The following is a 19,392-nucleotide window of genomic DNA, read 5'->3' as shown; positions in this document are numbered from 1 at the left end:
CATACATGTGCCTCTTCACTTCTCACTGAACAATCTTTCAGTGTTGAATGATTTTCACATTAAAAGTCTATTTCACTGCCATAAAGTACAACTGGAATACAATCTAACTGTAAACTTTTTGTTTAACACATGTAAAAAACTTAATTTTGTGTTTTAAGTTTACCTGAAGCAATCAATGCCATTTTTACTCTCCTGGCCTTTTTTCTGTACATCCATTCATTGTCTTCAACTCTTGTGAAACAGAAACTCACTTGGTTTTGTGATTCTGTTGTTAATTTACACAATTTCATTTTCAGTGGATTGATTATAAATTATTTTAGTCTTATTGTAATTGTTTTTCAGACCTACTTTCAAATAGGATCACTTATACTCTTTTCTTTATTGTTGGCATTTGTCTGCACTTGAGGCAAACAGTACGACTAACCATCAAAATGGAAGCTGTTCAGGTATGGTCCAGTAACACATATTCCTTCTTTGTCCTCCTAGTTTAAGGGTCTGACACTTCTTGTAGGGCTGCTAAGAACAATTTTTTGACATGGAACCTCTTTATTAGATATCTCTTTAAATTCTGAATTTCCCAGTATCTTGATAAAGTTTAATGAAGACAAATTGAAGGGGTAGCATTCATGTGTAGGTTCTTTAACATGCTGACTTAGGATTAATCAGTTTTTGCTAAAAGTACAGATTTTGTGGAAAGTGAGTCAGAAACTTTCTCAGAATCTGTGAATTGCTCAAGCAGAGCAGTAATCTTTCTCTCCCTCTAACGTTTTCTCCATAGCAGGTTCAATCCATTCTAGGCAGCTAACTCAGAAAAAGGTTTATTCATGATTTCTTTTTCGTTACTACTATGTCAAGCTGCCTCTGCTAATTATAACATAATTTAGTAAAATTAGTGTTACATTTTTCTCTGTGTATCTAATTTATTTATTTATTTATTTTGTCTAACTCTTACAAGTGGCTTTAGTTGTGATGTGTTTGAGTAAAGGCTTGTGACAGAGTGGAGAGAGGGAGATGACAAACAGTGAACTTAACTTTGAGGACAATGGAAGGGTGATAACAAAACTATTGGCAGGTCAGTCCTGCGAAGCAGTTAAACATCTCTTACAATGAAGGTCAGTCGAAGAACATATCCCTGCATACCACATTTACACACTTAGACTTTTGAGTTATTTCAGCTGACACCCCCCTGAATCACCCACTGCACACTGGAATTCTTTTTTTAATTTTTTTATGCTATAAGCATGAAAATTTTTGCATTTGATTGATAAATCTTACAATGGACCAAAACATTTTTTAAACACCATTCCATAGATAAGCAACTGAATATTTACCACCAGCTGTTTGGGAAGCTGATTTGTCCTATTTGATGTTGAAAGTGTAACTTGCAGTTTATTCATATGGTAAAAATACGGACTTCAGGTGGCTGTGTATGAGGAGCAGCATCATGTGGATGTGTGGCCACTTGGATGTAAATATGAGGCCTGTCTAAAAAGTATTTGACCTTTGGCCAGAAAAAATATTTCGAATACCTGATGGGGTTGGGACCCTAATCCCCTTCAAAGTAGGCTTGCACACACTTAGCCCACTGATCCTTTCACTGCTGGAGACACCTCTGGAAGTCTTCTTTCGGAATGGTGTTCAGCTGTGTTCCGCATTATCTCTTCTCTACTCTCAAAACAGGATCCTTTCAGCGGCATCTTCAATTTTGGAAACAACCAGAAATCGCAAGGAGCCATGTCTGGAGAGTAGAGAGGTTGGCAAACTGCTGTAATTCCATGTTTGGCCAAGAATTTTTGCATCAAGTGGGATGTTTGTGCAGGGGCATTGTTGTGATGCAGTTGCCAGTTTTTCACCGTCCACACGTCTGGTCTTTTGCGCTGAACTGCATCACGGAGTCACCAGAGAACATCTTGATAGTACTCCTTTGTCACTGTTCTCCTTCCGGTGCGTATTTGTGATGCAAAATTCCACGGACATCAAAGAAGACAGTCAGCATCACCTTGATTTTGCTTCGCACCTGCTGCACTTTCTTCGGTCTTGGAGACTCGAGATGCTTCCATTGCAACAACTGTCTTTTTGTTTCTGGGTCATACCCATACACCATGACTCATTTACAGCTATCACAGTGTCCAGAAACTCAGGATCACTGTTGGTGGTGTCCAGGTCCTGTGCAATGTCAAAACGGAGGTCTTTTTGTTCCAATGACAACGACTTGGGCATGAAGTCTGCAGCCACTCGGTGCATGTTCAAATCATCACACAAAATTGCATGTGCAGAATCTTTACTCACTCCAACATCTTGGGCAATCTCTTGCACAGTCAAACAACGATCTGACATCACCAAATTTTGCACCCTCTCAACAACAACTGCACTCCGAGCAGTTTGGGGCCTGCCAGAATGCTGGTCACTCTCCGCTGATGTGCAGCCATTTTTGAATTGATGGAACCACTCCTTACTTTGTGTTACACCCATCGCATCTTCTCCAAACACCTGCTGAATCTTAGGAATTGTTTCGCTTTGAGAATCACCAAGCTTTTGACAAAATTTGATGAAGTATCTTTGCTCAACACATTCAGTCATCTTGAGAGAATTGGTAATCTGATGAACACATTGTGTAGCACCTCACTCAGCGAGACTAACAGCGAATGACATGCTGGAAGGCAGAGACAAAATTCACACATGCACATAAAGGTCTCTTCCTTTACTGTGTACAGTGGCACTGTGCTATCATCTCAGTAACATCAGAGGTCAGATACTTTCTAGACAGACCTCATAGGTGCCTGTGGCTGCAGCAATGGTTACCATAACCTCTGCAGAACATATTGTTGCAGCTTGCATCCCCAGACACTGTGGCAGCTGCGCTTGGCTTTACAGTAAACAGCCCAGCAAATCTTCTGTTAACAAACAACCTGCTGATGTAAAGCAGGGGCTATACCTAGCCCGATAAGCACATTTGTGAGTGTGGTAGCTAAATATGCTGGGGCCCATCCCTGCCATACTACAATTCTTGCTGACCCATTACTCTGTTATACCAAAAACAATCAGTCTTAATTGGTTTTTATGGCTGCTCATAATTTCTATAATTTATTTTTTGTAGACTGCACATTTTGATGTGTCATTACAAGCACATCTGGTGAGCCTTTTATTCCCATAGTGCCTATCTTACTGTAATTTTACTGAAGTCCGTGAGTAATAAATCATTTAAGGGGATGTATTTGCTGTCTTTCTCTTCCTGTGTAGACAACCTTTTGATGGGGCTTCTAATGCTTTTGTTGTTAATGCTGCTGCTAAAGAAACTGTTGTTGATGTTGTTGCTATTGTTGGTGATGCTGTAGTTGTTGCTACTTTTGCAACTGCTTGTTGCTGCATCTACAACTACTTTTGTTGCATGTTTCTGCTTCTGCAACTACTTTTGATGCTACTTCTGCAATTGCTGTTGCTACCTCTGCTTCCGTTATTGCAGCCATCATCACTGTCATTGGAATTTTTGGTGCTGCTGTAGTTGATGCTGATGCTGTTGATGTTGTTGATACTCTTCTTGATGTAGCTGCTAGTACTGTTGATGATGTGCTAATGCTACTGTTATTATTGTTGCTCACTTTGCTCTAGTTGACTTGACTACCATTATAACTCTGTACTTTGCTCTGATGTTTCTATGGTATTCATTTCTGTGGGTCAGTGCAAACTGTGAACATCATTATATGGTTGCCACTGCATGCACCCACCAAGCCAATCTGTGAAGAACTTTGAATTTTACCTGTTCAATGCACATACACATTAGATACAGCTTCATTGTAAATAAGAATCTCCATCTATTCAAAACAAATAAAGTGCATGATCTCCTCACCCATACTAATGGTAAAATTCATCTGACAAGCCAGAGATTGAGTAAATTCCTTGACAGTGTGACATGTAGGCAACATAATTTATAATAAATTACCTAGGTCAGTCAAAAATAATAATAACTTATTCAGGAAAAATGCTAAGTCCAATTTAAGTCAAACGTAACTTTAACTTTTCTTGTGTTCATATTTATCCTCTGTCCTTGACAGCACACCTAAATTTAAAAACTGTTGTAGAAATACGTGTATTTCTATCCTTTAAAGTATATGTTTATTTACAAAAATACCGTTACAGAAAAGTATCTTCAACAATTTCTGTAGCATGTATCATAAACATAATTTCATGTATATGTAAATGTAAAACATTTGTAAATAAGCAGTACACCATTGATGTAAGTTTGTAGCAACACCTACTACTGTATTGCCAATATTTACTTTGAAGATCAAACAGCTAACTAAATTATGATGTCTAGCATAGTGTATTCTCTTTAGTCACCATTTTAACTTTAACTAAAAATTATGTACTGAAAATCTAACATTGTTCTATAAAAAGACATTTTAACAGGGTACTTGGAAATGACCAAAACTATACAAAAGTACAAAATAATAAACTAAAAATGAATAGTTACAGGCAGTATGGAGTCATTCAGAAAGTGTTGATTTCAGTAACCTCATTACTCTCCACAGGCAATTTATTGTGCAACTTTATTCCTTGATAGAGAATTCTGCTTTGAATTTTATGTTATGGTCTCTTGACAAAACGAACACTAAAGAGCTTGTTGTCGTGTGGTCCACAACCATATCATTATCACCACAATCACCATCATCATTCTCTCTGCTTGGCAAATGTAACTTCAGTCTACATCTTATTCCATCATCACGTACAGAGCCATTTGTGCAGTAATTATCAAGGTTATTTTTAGTATGCATAACTGATTGGCAAATGTACTCATGTAGTGTAATTAAAATCCACATAGTTTTGAATAGAACTTTACAGTGTGCCTTTTTACTATTTTAGTTTTATTCTTTTGGCCTTTTTCTATAGTTTGAAAATTGTGTTCATATTTTGTGAATTTGTTTCCCAGAAAAAGATTTTATAGCTAAGAACTCAGTGCAAGTATGAAAGTATTTAACTGAAAGGTACTGATTGTTACTCAGTGATGAAAATACTGTAAGGGCATAACATATTGATGATATTCTGTTTGCAAGTATCTTCCTTTTTCACACCACTTCAACTGGAAATCAGTATTCATTCCTAAAAGTACTGCATTTGTTTTGAGGTCTTTAGAACTACCATCTACATTTAAATCCTCAATGTCATTTTCCCTCTACAAACTAACATTCAAGGCTGTTGTTTTTTTATGTTTAATGTAATTTTCTTATTTATTGACCAACTGTAAGCTTTCTTGAGGATTTCATTTGCTTGTTCTACAAGGAGCTATTCTTATTTTCTCAGTCACAATAATGATACTCTCCACACCAAAGAGATTGTCATTGAGGAATTTCACTTACCCAGTGAATTATAGTGGACCTACAAAATTAGAATTAATTTATTGATATATATCAATGCCCGTCTGCATCTGAAAGTATTAAATTAATTCTAATTTCATTCTAGATGGCTGTAGGTCATCACTGGTGTCTGTTCTTTCAGACATGTCCGAAAGAACAGACACCATATCCTTATAAGTATATAGTGGACCTACATTTTAAAGTGGATTCGCAAACAATGTGTTACTCAGCATTAATCAACATTTCCAGAGACAAAAGAAGTGGTAAGTGACAAATAGGAATCCTAGGACTTACTTGATAACAAAATCGAGACCTTTGGATCCATAATCTGGGACTGAGCTTCAGGGCCATGATGTAATAATGCAGATCAATATAAAACAGAAAAAGTGGTGACATACTTTGGTTTCATTTTCATGACAGCAGCAATGGGATAGATGAAGATACATTAATTTTCATAAAAACCACAATTACAGCAATTTGTTGGGAAATCAAGAAAAACCGTTAAAGTACAAAAACTGAGGTGGTTGTTACCACAACAGTACCGCACAAAACAGTGAAAGAGTCTGTCAAGTATTTACATCTTGCATTGACCTCATTTATTTTGGTACATGTCAGTGATTTGAAGTTGTTCCATATATACAGCTCTTGTGGCCATTTCTCATGAACTGGTAATCAAGTCTTTCAATCACTGTATACATTTTGTTTGGAAAAATCCTGTCGTGTATCCTCTTTTACTTGACTTTCCTGTTCTGCATGAGGTTTTTCTGTTTTTGTCTTGTGTGTAGGATGCCATCATCCCTTAATCTCAAGAACTAAAATAAATACAAATTGACAAGTGCAACTTATAATAAAAAGAATTCGAAATGTCTCAATAATGAAAACGGAGTGGAAAAACTGAATTCCTTGTTGTAGCCTATTCTCTGCAGAAAACTGTGGTAGTGCCATGCCAAATTCCACATTAGACATACGTCCAGGAATCAAGACTCACTAGTCGAAGAAACACTTAAGCAACATAGCTTGCAGGATGGTTCAGCAGAGGCATCTCGGATGAATTACAAAGGAGTGTTCATCCATGAAGGTACAAATTCTCATAGAAGCAGCACTGAAGAGGAAGTTGTAAGTGAAACAAGAAATTTAATTTGGTCTGCCAGGAACCTCTACAAAACGTCTAGCCTCACAGAGAGTGGTATTATCTACAGAAGATCAGTCACTGATCAACATATTGAGAGAATAAACTGTGATTTAAACGAAAACTGTAATGATCTAGGAGCTGTGTTCTTAAATATGATTAAATTCTTAAGCAACCATGTTTGGGTAAAGACAGTCTTCATTTAAATAGGTTAGGCTCCAAAATTTTTAGTAATATGTTCAGTGATACATGTAAAATTCTGCAAAATAGGGGAAACTTATAAGAAATTATGGGGATGAAAAACAGTGTTTGGTCGCACAAAATGGCAACCCCAAATAGTATCCAAGAAATAGTATGCTTTAGACCATAAATAGAAAAGAATGTCCCTACATAATGCACTTGAATATTAACGATCTAAGTGATGACTTTTGAAGCAAAAGACATAAAGTGGACAAATTACAAATTATTCTATCTGAATGTAGAAATATCAAAGTTATTTGCTCAATGGACATAAGCTTACATCTAACAATATTAAAATTCTTAATAAAATTGAAAAGTTTAAATTAGCCAACAGCTTTTTTAGACTCGAGAAATCACAAGAACACTCTTTCATACTTACTCATTCTGATAAAAAATATGAAATAAGAAATTAATTTGATCATTTGCATAAAGAGAGTATATTTGAAAGCTGCTGTATCAAGCTGAGGGACCTAAATGTTGCAGCAGTTTCTATTTATAGAGTACCAGAGAAAGCTACAATTGAAGCTTTTCTGGTGAAATTTCATGGCCAGCTTGAAAAGCTCAGTAAAGGAAAAAGGAAGTAACAGTTGCTGACTTCAATATTAATATCATAGTTGAAAGCAATGATGCATCCAAATTCACTGACTTAATAAAAAAATCTTTGGCTTCAAAATAAACTTTATGCAACACACTAGAGTAAATGCACAGTCAGCTACCTCTATTGATAGTTTCTATTATCTATTTGAAGATGTTTATAAATTTTGCATAGGTTTAGGAATCTTTGACCACTCTGCATTATTCACTGAACTACTGAAAATTAAGAAAGTAATTTCATATAACAAGAGCCATATAAAAAGGAAATTCGATGATAAAGATTCAGTTACATTTATAAATAAGTTAAGAGAGGTTGAGTGGCCTTACAGCAGCTGTATTTTGAGTAATACTAACTTTAACAATGTTTTATGTAGCTTTCTTGAAATATTTAATGAAACTTTTCCACTTGGAACCACATGCAACAAAATGACTAATAAACTTAAATGGATTACCCAGGCTATAAAAATTTCTAGTACCAGGAAGAGGGAACTCCACAATGAATTGAAATATAATAAAAACAGATGTTCTACTGAGTATGTTCATCATTATAAAGCTATATTTGAAAAGGTTGTGAAGGTAGCCAAACAAATGGCACACAACTTCATTGTACAACATCAAAGTAAAACGAAAGCAGTGTGATCTGTTGTGAAATCTGAGTTATATGTTAGAGTTAGTAGTAATGAAATATCTAAGGTTAAAGTAGATGATAGTTTTATTGTAAACCTGACTCAAATATCAGTGTGTTTAAATGAATTCTTCATAAATGTGGCAAAGTCAGATGTTGATTTAGCAGAGTATCAGAGTAAAGTAAATACCATTGGAATCCACCAAGAAGCTGAGTATCTCATGGATTTAAAAAAAAAAAGGTCACATTAAAGGATGTGGAAAATGTTATCATTAAAAAATAAAAACTCTGCTGGGTGGTTTGGGATACCCACTAAAGTGATTAGAATAGTCTGTTACATAATAGCACCTCTCCTAACTAAAATATTTGACCTGTCGTTTGAACAGGGATGCTTTCCTAATGTTTTGAGGTGTGTGGAAGTCAGATCTCTGTTCAAGAAAGGTTCAAGGGAAGACATAGGAAACTATTGGCCTATTTCTATTCTTCCAGTACTGTCAAAAGTGTTAGAGAAAGTAGCTGCAAATCAGATCAAAAACTTTATTGTAAGCGTAGGCTTCCGCGGCCGTTGTCTTCTTCAATAAAATTCTTCAGGGTATCAGACCGCATCGTCATAATTTAAAATGCGCCAACGTTTCGGCCAGCGTTGCAGCTAGCCTTCATCAGGGCCTTACGTTAACTGCTAAATGAACACACTTGATTCCTTAAATAGCTGCACGAGAAAACCGTGTCGTTACTTGATTGGCTGTAAAGGGAGGAGGAGGAGGGGTGAAAGGTATGCTTTATTGGTGTTTCCTTTATTATCTGTCATTGGCTGAAATAGCTGTTTTCTATTGGTCTTTATATTAATCCACCCCATTGGAGGAGATGGACGAATAGCAAACAGGTGATGGCTGTGACGTCACACTGTTTCCATGCTGTCCAGAAGCCGGCTGCGGCGTCCCATTGCTCTGTGCGCTCGCGACCACTGCGGCTCTCCGCGTGTCTGCATGGGCCGCCACGGCTCTGCCGCCGCTCCGTAGCCCTGCTATTGCAGGCAGCCAAGACCTCGGAAGCTTGTACCCGTCCTCTCTATTCATGTTGGCGGGTCTTTTGGCTATTTCTATCGCCTCTCTAATCTTTCTTTTGAAAGTGAGAGGCTGTTTCGCCAGGACGCGGGCTTCTTGAAAAAATATTGGTTTCCCGCACTTGTCTCGGTGTTCCGCCACTGCTGACTTAGTGTGTTGTTTCAGGCGGATATATATCTTTCATGTTCTGAGAGCCTTGTGCTAATCAGACGTCCCGTCTCACCTATGTAGACTAATCCACACGCACAACCAATTTCATACACGCCAGCTGTGTGTAGTTTGTCAACTGCATCCTTGGTAGAACCGAGCATGTCTGATATTTTGTTTCTGCTTCGGAAAATTGGTTTGATGTCGGCTTTTCGTAGAATTTTGCCAATACGTTCGGTGACCCCTTGTACATATGGTAACACAGCAATGCTCTGTGCCTCCTTCTCCTCTTCCCTATTAATCTTCTCCCTTGTCGACATGGTGCTGTCTATCATCTGCTTCCCATAGCCATTAGTTCCGAAGATGGACCTGAGGCGTTCAAGTTCTGTCTTCAGATGTTCTTCGTCGCTTATCCTGTACGCTCTCTTCGTTAGCGTGTGCAGGGCGGACTTCTTCTGCGTGGGGTGATGGTGGGAGGAGGCGTGAAGGTACCTGTCCGTATTGGTTGGTTTCCTGTACACTTTGTGGCCAAGTTTACCATCAGGTTTTCGATAAACTTCCACGTCGAGAAAAGGCAGCACCCCATTCTTCTCTGTTTCCATTGTAAACTGAATTTTCCTATGCTGTTGGTTAAGGTGCTTGTGGAAGTTCTGTAACTCCTCTTCTCCGTGGGGCCAGATGACGAAAGTATCATCGACATAGCGAAGCCAACAATTTGGGCGTAATGGTGCGGACTGGAGGGCTGTTTCCTCAAATGCCTCCATGAAAATTTCTGCTGCGATAGGCGATAGGGGTGAGCCCATAGCTACACCGTCAGTTTGTTCATAAAATTGACCTCTCCACTTGAAATAGGTGGTCGTCAGACAGTGGCGCACAAGCTCACATGTATCAGGTGCCACGCGTTCTTCTAGGATGTTCACAGTATCTGACACTGGGACATTCGTGAATAGAGATTTGACGTCGAAACTAACCATCAGATCTTGGTCCATAACGCGCATTTCCTTTAGGAGAGACACGAAGTGAGTGGAATCCTTAACGTAGGACTCGGTTTGGTGCACTAGGTGTCGGAGCCTAGGTGCCAGTTCTTTCGCTAGGTAGTAGGTCGGCGAATTTATACTGTTTACTATGGGCCTTAAGGGGAAGTCGGTTTTGTGTACCTTCGGTACACCATATATCCTTGGTGCCTGTGTCACTTGCGGGATGAATCTTCTGGCCTTGTCGAAGTTGATTCTAGAGTGCTCGAGCAGTGCCTGCGTCGTTTTGATTACCTTGGCCGTCGGATCTCCCTGAAGTTTCTTGTAGATAGGTTCTGCGAGAATATCTTCCATTCGTTTGTTGTAATCAGTTGTGTCCAGGACTACAGTGGCGTTGCCCTTATCTGCCTGCACCACTACTAAGTGGGGGTTGTCCCTGAGTTCCTTGATGGCACGGTATTCCTCTGCGTTGATGTTTTGCTTCGGTGGCTTTGCTTTATTCAGAACTCTGACCGTTTCCTGCCGGATCTTCTCCGCCTCGGCCTGTGGCAGATGACGTACCGAAGCCTCTACGGATTCTATGATATCTTCTTTTGGAACTCGCTTAGGTGCGACTGCGAAATTCATCCCCTTGGCCAGAATTGCTGTGGTTGCTTCGCTCAAGGTGTGGCTGGAGAAGTTGACCACTGTCCGTCGCCTGTCCAGCGTCAATGTTTCGTCCGTGGCTTTCTGTTGTAGTTTGTCGTACTTTCTCATCTGTCGGTTAGTAATACTATTGCTGGTCCTTGATGCTTGCTGAAAGGTTAACCTGTCGACTTTATCCCAGTCTTCCATCTGAAGTTTTCCGGCCAGAAATAGGTGCAGATCACACAAATTCCTGTTGTGAGCATCGAGACTTGTGCGGATGTGGCGGATCCTTTCCCGTAGCAATGCTTTACTGGCTTTAACACAGATATTCCTCGCCTTGTTCGTTTTTATGTGAGACGTCAACCGCAAAGAATACGACACAACACTCGTGTCTCTGCATCTCTTCAAAAAAGCAAGGTCATTCAGCAGTTTACATCTTTTTAAACGCAGTGCTTCTAACTTCTTGATGTTTCCGTGGATTTCCTGCCCATACAGGTTGGTTAAATGTAAGCGTAGGCTTCCGCGGCCGTTGTCTTCTTCAATAAAATTCTTCAGGGTATCAGACCGCATCGTCATAATTTAAAATGCGCCAACGTTTCGGCCAGCGTTGCAGCTAGCCTTCATCAGGGCCTTACGTTAACTGCTAAATGAACACACTTGATTCCTTAAATAGCTGCACGAGAAAACCGTGTCGTTACTTGATTGGCTGTAAAGGGAGGAGGAGGAGGGGTGAAAGGTATGCTTTATTGGTGTTTCCTTTATTATCTGTCATTGGCTGAAATAGCTGTTTTCTATTGGTCTTTATATTAATCCACCCCATTGGAGGAGATGGACGAATAGCAAACAGGTGATGGCTGTGACGTCACACTGTTTCCATGCTGTCCAGAAGCCGGCTGCGGCGTCCCATTGCTCTGTGCGCTCGCGACCACTGCGGCTCTCCGCGTGTCTGCATGGGCCGCCACGGCTCTGCCGCCGCTCCGTAGCCCTGCTATTGCAGGCAGCCAAGACCTCGGAAGCTTGTACCCGTCCTCTCTATTCATGTTGGCGGGTCTTTTGGCTATTTCTATCGCCTCTCTAATCTTTCTTTTGAAAGTGAGAGGCTGTTTCGCCAGGACGCGGGCTTCTTGAAAAAATATTGGTTTCCCGCACTGTTTGCTATTCGTCCATCTCCTCCAATGGGGTGGATTAATATAAAGACCAATAGAAAACAGCTATTTCAGCCAATGACAGATAATAAAGGAAACACCAATAAAGCATACCTTTCACCCCTCCTCCTCCTCCCTTTACAGCCAATCAAGTAACGACACGGTTTTCTCGTGCAGCTATTTAAGGAATCAAGTGTGTTCATTTAGCAGGTAACGTAAGGCCCTGATGAAGGCTAGCTGCAACGCTGGCCGAAACGTTGGCGCATTTTAAATTATGACGATGCGGTCTGATACCCTGAAGAATTTTATTGAAGAAGACAACGGCCGCGGAAGCCTACGCTTACATTTAACCAACCTGTATGGGCAGGAAATCCACGGAAACATCAAGAAGTTAGAAGCACTGCGTTTAAAAAGATGTAAACTGCTGAATGACCTTGCTTTTTTGAAGAGATGCAGAGACACGAGTGTTGTGCCGTATTCTTTGCGGTTGACGTCTCACATAAAAACGAACAAGGCGAGGAATATCTGTGTTAAAGCCAGTAAAGCATTGCTACGGGAAAGGATCCGCCACATCCGCACAAGTCTCGATGCTCACAACAGGAATTTGTGTGATCTGCACCTATTTCTGGCCGGATAACTTCAGATGGAAGACTGGGATAAAGTCGACAGGTTAACCTTTCAGCAAGCATCAAGGACCAGCAATAGTATTACTAACCGACAGATGAGAAAGTACGACAAACTACAACAGAAAGCCACGGACGAAACATTGACGCTGGACAGGCGACGGACAGTGGTCAACCTCTCCAGCCACACCTTGAGCGAAGCAACCACAGCAATTCTGGCCAAGGGGATGAATTTCGCAGTCGCACCTAAGCGAGTTCCAAAAGAAGATATCATAGAATCCGTAGAGGCTTCGGTACGTCATCTGCCACAGGCCGAGGCGGAGAAGATCCGGCAGGAAACGGTCAGAGTTCTGAATAAAGCAAAGCCACCGAAGCAAAACATCAACGCAGAGGAATACCGTGCCATCAAGGAACTCAGGGACAACCCCCACTTAGTAGTGGTGCAGGCAGATAAGGGCAACGCCACTGTAGTCCTGGACACAACTGATTACAACAAACGAATGGAAGATATTCTCGCAGAACCTATCTACAAGAAACTTCAGGGAGATCCGACGGCCAAGGTAATCAAAACGACGCAGGCACTGCTCAAGCACTCTAGAATCAACTTCGACAAGGCCAGAAGATTCATCCCGCAAGTGACACAGGCACCAAGGATATATGGTGTACCGAAGGTACACAAAACCGACTTCCCCTTAAGGCCCATAGTAAACAGTATAAATTCGCCGACCTACTACCTAGCGAAAGAACTGGCACCTAGGCTCCGACACCTAGTGCACCAAACCGAGTCCTACGTTAAGGATTCCACTCACTTCGTGTCTCTCCTAAAGGAAATGCGCGTTATGGACCAAGATCTGATGGTTAGTTTCGACGTCAAATCTCTATTCACGAATGTCCCAGTGTCAGATACTGTGAACATCCTAGAAGAACGCGTGGCACCTGATACATGTGAGCTTGTGCGCCACTGTCTGACGACCACCTATTTCAAGTGGAGAGGTCAATTTTATGAACAAACTGACGGTGTAGCTATGGGCTCACCCCTATCGCCTATCGCAGCAGAAATTTTCATGGAGGCATTTGAGGAAACAGCCCTCCAGTCCGCACCATTACGCCCAAATTGTTGGCTTCGCTATGTCGATGATACTTTCGTCATCTGGCCCCACGGAGAAGAGGAGTTACAGAACTTCCACAAGCACCTTAACCAACAGCATAGGAAAATTCAGTTTACAATGGAAACAGAGAAGAATGGGGTGCTGCCTTTTCTCGACGTGGAAGTTTATCGAAAACCTGATGGTAAACTTGGCCACAAAGTGTACAGGAAACCAACCAATACGGACAGGTACCTTCACGCCTCCTCCCACCATCACCCCACGCAGAAGAAGTCCGCCCTGCACACGCTAACGAAGAGAGCGTACAGGATAAGCGACGAAGAACATCTGAAGACAGAACTTGAACGCCTCAGGTCCATCTTCGGAACTAATGGCTATGGGAAGCAGATGATAGACAGCACCATGTCGACAAGGGAGAAGATTAATAGGGAAGAGGAGAAGGAGGCACAGAGCATTGCTGTGTTACCATATGTACAAGGGGTCACCGAACGTATTGGCAAAATTCTACGAAAAGCCGACATCAAACCAATTTTCCGAAGCAGAAACAAAATATCAGACATGCTCGGTTCTACCAAGGATGCAGTTGACAAACTACACACAGCTGGCGTGTATGAAATTGGTTGTGCGTGTGGATTAGTCTACATAGGTGAGACGGGACGTCTGATTAGCACAAGGCTCTCAGAACATGAAAGATATATCCGCCTGAAACAACACACTAAGTCAGCAGTGGCGGAACACCGAGACAAGTGCGGGAAACCAATATTTTTTCAAGAAGCCCGCGTCCTGGCGAAACAGCCTCTCACTTTCAAAAGAAAGATTAGAGAGGCGATAGAAATAGCCAAAAGACCCGCCAACATGAATAGAGAGGACGGGTACAAGCTTCCGAGGTCTTGGCTGCCTGCAATAGCAGGGCTACGGAGCGGCGGCAGAGCCGTGGCGGCCCATGCAGACACGCGGAGAGCCGCAGTGGTCGCGAGCGCACAGAGCAATGGGACGCCGCAGCCGGCTTCTGGATAGCATGGAAACAGTGTGACGTCACAGCCATCACCTGTTTGCTATTCGTCCATCTCCTCCAATGGGGTGGATTAATATAAAGACCAATAGAAAACAGCTATTTCAGCCAATGACAGATAATAAAGGAAACACCAATAAAGCATACCTTTCACCCCTCCTCCTCCTCCCTTTACAGCCAATCAAGTAACGACACGGTTTTCTCGTGCAGCTATTTAAGGAATCAAGTGTGTTCATTTAGCAGTTAACGTAAGGCCCTGATGAAGGCTAGCTGCAACGCTGGCCGAAACGTTGGCGCATTTTAAATTATGACGATGCGGTCTGATACCCTGAAGAATTTTATTGAAAAAAACTTTATTGTAAAAAAATTTATTATAAGTAACCAATTTGGATTTCAACCATTAAAAAGCACTCTGGATGCAGTGAATAACTATATTGAAAAGATAAGCAAATCAGTGGATCAGAGGAGTAAAGTTGCAGGTGTCTTCTGTGATTTCAAAAAAGCATTTGACTCCGTGAACCATGACTTGCTTATCTACAAATCAGAAAAATACGGGATTAAGGACAATGCTCTAAATTGGCTAACATCATACTTACACAACAGAAAACAAAGAGCAACTGTCACATCTACGGGCAGTAAAAACCTAACCACAAAGTTCACATTTCTACATCTACATCCATACTCTGCAAGCCACCTGACGGTATGTGGTGGAGGGTACCTCTATCGGTTCTCCCTTCTATTCCAGTCTCGTATTGTTCGTGGAAAGAAGGATTGTCGGTATGCTTCTGTGTGGGCTCTAATCTCTCTGATTTTATCCTCATGGTCTCTTTGCGAGATATACGTAGGAGGGAGCAATATACTGCTTGACTCTTCGATGAAAGTATGTTCTCAAAACTTCAACAAAAGCCCGTACGCTACTGAGCGTCTCTCCTGCAGAGCCTTCCACTGGAGTTTATCTATCATCTCTGTAACGCTTTCGTGATTACTAAATGATCCTGTAACGAAGCGCGCTGCTCTCCATTGGATCTTCTCTATCTCTTCTATCAACCCTCTCTGGTACGTATCCCACATTGCTGAGCAGTACTCAAGCAGTGGGCGAACAAGCGTACTGTAACCTACTTCCTTTGTTTTCGGATTGCATTTCCTTAGGATTCTTCCAATGAATCTCAGTCTGGCATCTGCTTTACCAACGATCAACTTTATATGACCATTCCATTTTAAATCACTCCTAATGCGTACTCCCAGATAATTTATGGAATTAACTGCTTCCAGTTGCTGACCTGCTATTTTGTAGCTAAATGATAAGGAATCTATGTTTCTATGTATTCACAGCACATTACACTTGTCTACATTGAGATTCAATCGCCATTCCCTGTACCATGCATCAATTCACTGCAGATCCTCCTGCATTTCAGTACAATTTTCCATTGTTACAACCTCTCGATATACCACAGCATCATCCGCAAAAAGCCTCAGTGAACTTCCGATGTCATCCACAAGGTCATTTATGTATTTCTTGAAGAGTAGAAAGGCACATATGGAGCAGACACTGTCAGTGTTTCAACACATGGCCTAATTGTTTAACACTTATTTCACAGTTAAGTTGAAGCATTGTTGTTATTCTATCCAAGACAGGTTTCCCATCTGAAACTTGGCCATGGACTGACTGTGTCAGGACCAAAAATCGGGCTCTTATATATCCTCCTAATAATAGGTGTCGAAACTAAACAGTGTTCAAAGTTTCTCAGAAGCCTCCACCTTCCTACTAAAGTCATCACAGAGTTTCTTTCTCTTTCTACACTTTTACTACTCATTAATGTTACTTTCTGATTAGTATTCTGTACTATTTTCTTTATTTTTTCATTACAATCTTTCACTACCACCTCAACCTTCTTATTTAATTCTGAAAGATTAGAGCTGACTACCTTAATTTCCTTTTTAATTTCTTTCTTCAGTTCATCCTTTAAGCTAGCCATATCATTTTTAATGCTATCAGTTTTATTTTCCACCATAATAATGTCTTCTTTGTACTCATACTACTCAGACTACTCATAATTTGCCTTAACATTGATTCCAATTTTCCATCTGCCATAAATTTTTGCCATTGCTGACTTTTACTACTAGATTCTTCCTCCTTTGCCTTAATGATTTTACTCACTTCAGTACTGTTTTCATCCATTTCGCTCATTCATGTCTGATTTATATCCACTATCATCTACCGAATCAGTCCCCATTAAGTCTTTCTGTTCATTTCAAAACTTAACCTCCACCGCTTTATTATCAGTCACATCACTCCCCTGTTGTCCATTCTCCACCATCACACTGTCTTGTTTGTTAAGGCCACTCATTATGTATCACTTAATATAAAACAGCTTTTGCTATGAATCACCTCATTTTTATTCGCTCATCTCCTGCTACTGGTGCAGTTACTCCCACTTGTCCAAAAACCTGTTTGTTTACATCAGGTGGGTTGAGTCCAGCTGGTGTGCTGATTGGCTGCTGCTGCTTCTCTTTATAATGGCTGCTCCAATGAGCTTGATTCCTGATTGGCTGCTGCAGCCAACACTGTTCTCAATAATACTGGTGCCACACATACTTTAAATTCGTTCACTCCATTCAAACGGCACTGTTCACTGTTCAAAGTTGGCGAGTCCTTGTTCATTGTGTCCAAATACAATAGTCCTCACCTGAAAGGGCACCATATGTGACATTCGCCTGCTGTATTTCTTTGTTGATAGTCCTCGGTGTCGACATGCTGCATTTTTATACTGGCTGAAAAATGGGGGGTGGAAGTACAACACTGTCTACTGTAAATGATGTAACTAACAACTGCACAATTGTGTTTCACAATTCTTTACTTTCACTGTTCACAACTCCCCACTATTACAGAATTATATGACCAGTTCACTATTGGTAAATGTTGACAAGCCTCATTAGTAGGTTGCAGTCAACATCAGCATACTGCTACAATAGTTTGTTGTTGAACATCTATGAGCAGTAAAAACTAACCACACAGTCCACAGTTCTTGCAGAATAGTACGGTATGTGTGACACTATTTTTCAAATAAATTAGACAGACATTGTAATTAATTGTTCTAACATATGGCCTATTTGTGTTACACTTATTCCAATGTTAAGTTGATGCATTGTTGTTAATCTAACCAGTACATGTTTCATATGTGAAAACTGGCTGTGGACTGACTGTCTTGGGACCAAAAATGAGTTCTTTATATATCCTCACAATAATAGGCACTGAGACTATACACTGTTTGATGTTTAAGTTACAGAAATCACGATTAAAACATAACTCATACAATCAACTGAATACATTGAAAAATACCTTCATTTTAACTGTTCCTTCTATCACGAAGGTTATGGGTGATGCTGTGACAGTGCCACGACATTTAAGAGTGCCGCCACATCAGTATGCGCAAACGGCAATAGAGGTGCTCCGCAACTCGGCTGAGCGCGGGAGCGCCACCTAGCTACGAACGGCGCCGGCCGCATGTCACGGCACGGCAGTCGAATGACCGATACGGAATTGGTAGCATGTAAGCTATTGTTTCTATGTTTGTATATCCACGCAATTTATTAGTGATTAAAGGTTATAACACTTTTTGGTGACGAGGTCGGATATTTTTGTTCCTGCGTTGTGGATTTGTGTGTTCGTGTTGGGGCAGACATGGAACAGCTTATGCAAGCGCTCATTGAACAACAAACACAGCTGACAGCTGCTATTCAGGCATTGTTGACGTTGCTTACGCATTGTCTGTCTTCCTCTTCTCCACCTCCGTTCCCTCCGTACGACGAGGCCGCTGAAGACTGGGAGGATTATGAGAAGCGTTTGTGGCAACACTTCTTGGCTTTCGGCGTTGTCGACGCTCCTATGTGTAAGTCGTTATTTCTATCTTGGATTTCCCCACGGATCTATCAGCTGCTATCTCAGTTAGCCCCGCTGCGGGAACCTGCCTCTCTGTCCTTCCAAGAAATGTGTGACTTATTGTCTAACTATTACCAAAAAAACACCCACGTCGTTGCTGCCCGCGTGGCATTCTATCGGTGTCATAAACAGCCCCATCAATCTTACCGGGCTTGGGCGGCGGAACTACACGGTCTGAGTAGGAAATGTCAGTTTGTCACAGACACTCATCATGAGTCTTATACTGATTCAATGGTTAGGGATGCTACTCTACGGCTTGCTCCTGATAAAGAAGTTTGGCAACGTGCCTTACAACTGCCAAACCTGTCGTCGTCGGAAGTTCTAAGCATTGCTCAATCTTTTGAAGTGTCTCACGCTGCTGGTGCGCAAATAGACACGTGATGTGATGTAGGCGCTATACAGACCACTTTCGACACGGACAATTTCCCTGTTTCCCAGGGGACCGACGATGTGGCGGTGGTTCACTCGCGTCAACAACGTCACGTTGGGCCACCACGCTCGCAGCGAAAACAGCAACCACAGAAGCAGGTTCGTTCCGCACTTCCTTCTTGTCCACGTTGTTTCGTACAGCATGACAGGGCCGCATATCCAAAACGTTGGGCCACGTGTAATTCATGTAGTAAAAAAGGCCACATTGCTACTGTGTGTCAGTCCCCTAAAGTTCCTGTCGACGAGGACAAGGCATCGGACATGGATGTCAACTGTGTGCTTTCTCAAACAAATAAGTTGTTTGTTACTGTTCATGTTCTGGATAAAGACATTCGCATGCAAGTGGACACTGGCTCTGCAGTAACTCTCATTAATTCTCGCACGTA

At 41.2% G+C, this 19,392-nt stretch overlaps 2 protein-coding genes across 2 annotated transcripts; one reads left to right on the top strand and one right to left on the bottom strand.

The window, feature by feature from the left end:
- Positions 1-1,090: 1,090 nt before the first annotated feature.
- Positions 1,091-10,880, bottom strand: LOC124574163. The gene is made up of 2 exons (XM_047131147.1): positions 10,419-10,880; positions 1,091-1,132 (listed from the first exon to the last, which is right to left on the bottom strand). The coding sequence occupies exons 1-2, from the start codon at positions 10,878-10,880 to the stop codon at positions 1,091-1,093; spliced, it is 504 nt and encodes a 167-aa protein (XP_046987103.1).
- Positions 10,881-12,617: 1,737 nt separating this feature from the next.
- Positions 12,618-16,244, top strand: LOC124573997. Its single transcript, XM_047131146.1, has 2 exons — positions 12,618-13,079; positions 16,236-16,244. The coding sequence occupies exons 1-2, from the start codon at positions 12,618-12,620 to the stop codon at positions 16,242-16,244; spliced, it is 471 nt and encodes a 156-aa protein (XP_046987102.1).
- Positions 16,245-19,392: the final 3,148 nt, after the last annotated feature.

The sequence above is a fragment of the Schistocerca americana genome, chromosome 1 (genome assembly GCF_021461395.2).
Source record: "Schistocerca americana isolate TAMUIC-IGC-003095 chromosome 1, iqSchAmer2.1, whole genome shotgun sequence".
NCBI classification, from domain to species: domain Eukaryota; kingdom Metazoa; phylum Arthropoda; class Insecta; order Orthoptera; family Acrididae; genus Schistocerca; species Schistocerca americana.
Note: the sequence above shows the minus strand (reverse complement) of the source record. Positions and strands in the feature narration are given on the sequence as shown.